The 1,852-nt window shown below is 40.9% G+C and overlaps 1 protein-coding gene across 1 annotated transcript in view; it reads left to right on the forward strand.

The window, feature by feature from the left end:
- Nucleotides 1-1,852, forward strand: part of LOC107100839 (von Willebrand factor A domain-containing protein 5A-like) — a 21,550-nt gene that overhangs the window by 11,328 nt on the left and 8,370 nt on the right. The window contains exons 9-11 of the mRNA XM_015399490.1: nt 637-676; nt 769-848; nt 940-1,054. Coding sequence (XP_015254976.1) covers nt 637-676; nt 769-848; nt 940-1,054 — 235 coding nt within the window. The remainder of the gene's footprint in view (nt 1-636; nt 677-768; nt 849-939; nt 1,055-1,852) is intronic.

Consider the following 1,852-nt stretch of genomic DNA (forward strand, 5'->3'; position numbering starts at 1 on the left):
AACACAAGTATCTGTACTTTTACTCAAGTACGGAAAGTGAGTACTTTTGCCATCTCTGCCTGGCCCCCTTATAAAAATGTTCTGGCTACGCCTCTGGTGGCTCAGTGGAAGCGAAACTCCAGCCTTATTCTGGCTTTAACGTTGCACTTCCACAGAGCCACTGCATCAAGGTGAGATTCCTCCTGCAGTCTGTCTCTGAGGGACAGGTAAACGGCCATCTTTGTTTCACTGATTTAAAAAAATATAAAGGTCGGCCATCGGCTTGTTTTTTTTTTCTGTTCTGTCTAAATTACCCTAAAAGGCTAGAAATTGTCTTTAATTTTGTTCATTCCATAAAAACGTGGAACACGTTTTCAGATAGACAGCAGAAACGACGCTCGTTTAAAACACCCCGATTAATAACGGATAAAGACGAGTTTGTGGCGACGGCGCTGTGTAAAATCCTCCATTGGAGATCACCAGTTTGTTTTTTAATTGGAGGTTTGTATAAAGTCCTCCACTGCAGAGGTTTGTTCTTAGTTTTTTTCTCTCCAGATGCAGACCAGCTGGTTCTGAAGGTGTCTTTGGTTGATCACTTTTGTGCAGCTGTGCTAAAGGGCTTTCTGGTCCAATAAAACCATTCCTCTGTGGGTTCAGTCTGGAGAGCAGAGATCCGCTTTGTTCAGCGTCCATAACAGTCTTTGATTTGCCTGCGTCACTGATACAGAAATCACTAAGATTAAGTCTTTATGTCACTAAAAAATACATTCCTCTTTACTGTATCTTCAGCTGTTCATCTTCACGGATGGTGAGGTGTGTTGCACAAAATCTGTTGTGGATGAGGTGAAGAAAAACTCTGAATTTCACAGGTAAGATAACTGAAACCAGGCCGTACCTTTGGATTATTTTGAGCACTGAGTGAATCAGCAAGTTTCCAAAGTGCATCTGTCTTTATTCCAGGTGTTTCTCTTTTGGGATTGGAGAAGGTGCCAGCTCTGAGCTTATCTATGGGATGGCCAGAGAGGGAGGAGGTCATGCTCAGTTCATCATAGGCAAGGAGAGGATGCAACCAAAAGTAAGCTTTAACATGTGAGACATAGAGCCTCTTGTTTTAGGAATTTTAATTATTTGCATTAAGACTAATTAAAGTTCTACTTCTGTCATTTCTTTTTATATTTATCCATAAAGTACCTGTGGAATCAAGGTTTTTCCTTGGCCTGCTTTATGTGATAAAATGTTTGAACAGAAGTAATAATAGAGAAATTCTGTACCATTCACTATGCTATACAGTTTAGGGGGACAGAAAGCAGGTGCCTCCCCTCCCTACTCTAGATAAGGTTGAGGGGAAGGTCATTAGAAATAATGAGTTCACAAAGCCTCCTTCATGCTATGGTTAAAACTTATGCTCTTATCGTTCTCCCGTCCTGTTTCTGGCGTGAACGGAAAACAGTTTATCTGAACAAATTTACGTCCTTTGATGAGGTGTTTCTGTTGGGAAGACTCAATGTTCGTGTGTAAGAGGTCTTTATAATGCAAGGGTGGGCAGGACCTAGTCAGAGCTACACTGGGAGCTGTACGCAGCTGTCTCGTGTAGTTCTCCTCTGCAGAGTCAAATAAAACGTTTTCTTTCTTGCATATCAACTCTCAGTGCTCATTTTTTACTAGCAGATCTAGCACTATAATGGTATCGGTGAGTACCAACAAATAGGGCACCGATACCATTTTGAGAGTCAAACAGTTCCCATGCATAGCGATGTCTGTGGCATGCACTCACTAAACATAGGCCTACGTAATCCTACAATCTGCAATAACTCCAATAACAAATGATAATTTCATTTAAAATGTATTTATTAAAAATGCTTAACAATTCCTG

The sequence above is a fragment of the Cyprinodon variegatus genome, unplaced genomic scaffold, assembly GCF_000732505.1.
Source record: "Cyprinodon variegatus isolate N-32 unplaced genomic scaffold, C_variegatus-1.0 Scaffold1018, whole genome shotgun sequence".
NCBI lineage: Eukaryota > Metazoa > Chordata > Actinopteri > Cyprinodontiformes > Cyprinodontidae > Cyprinodon > Cyprinodon variegatus.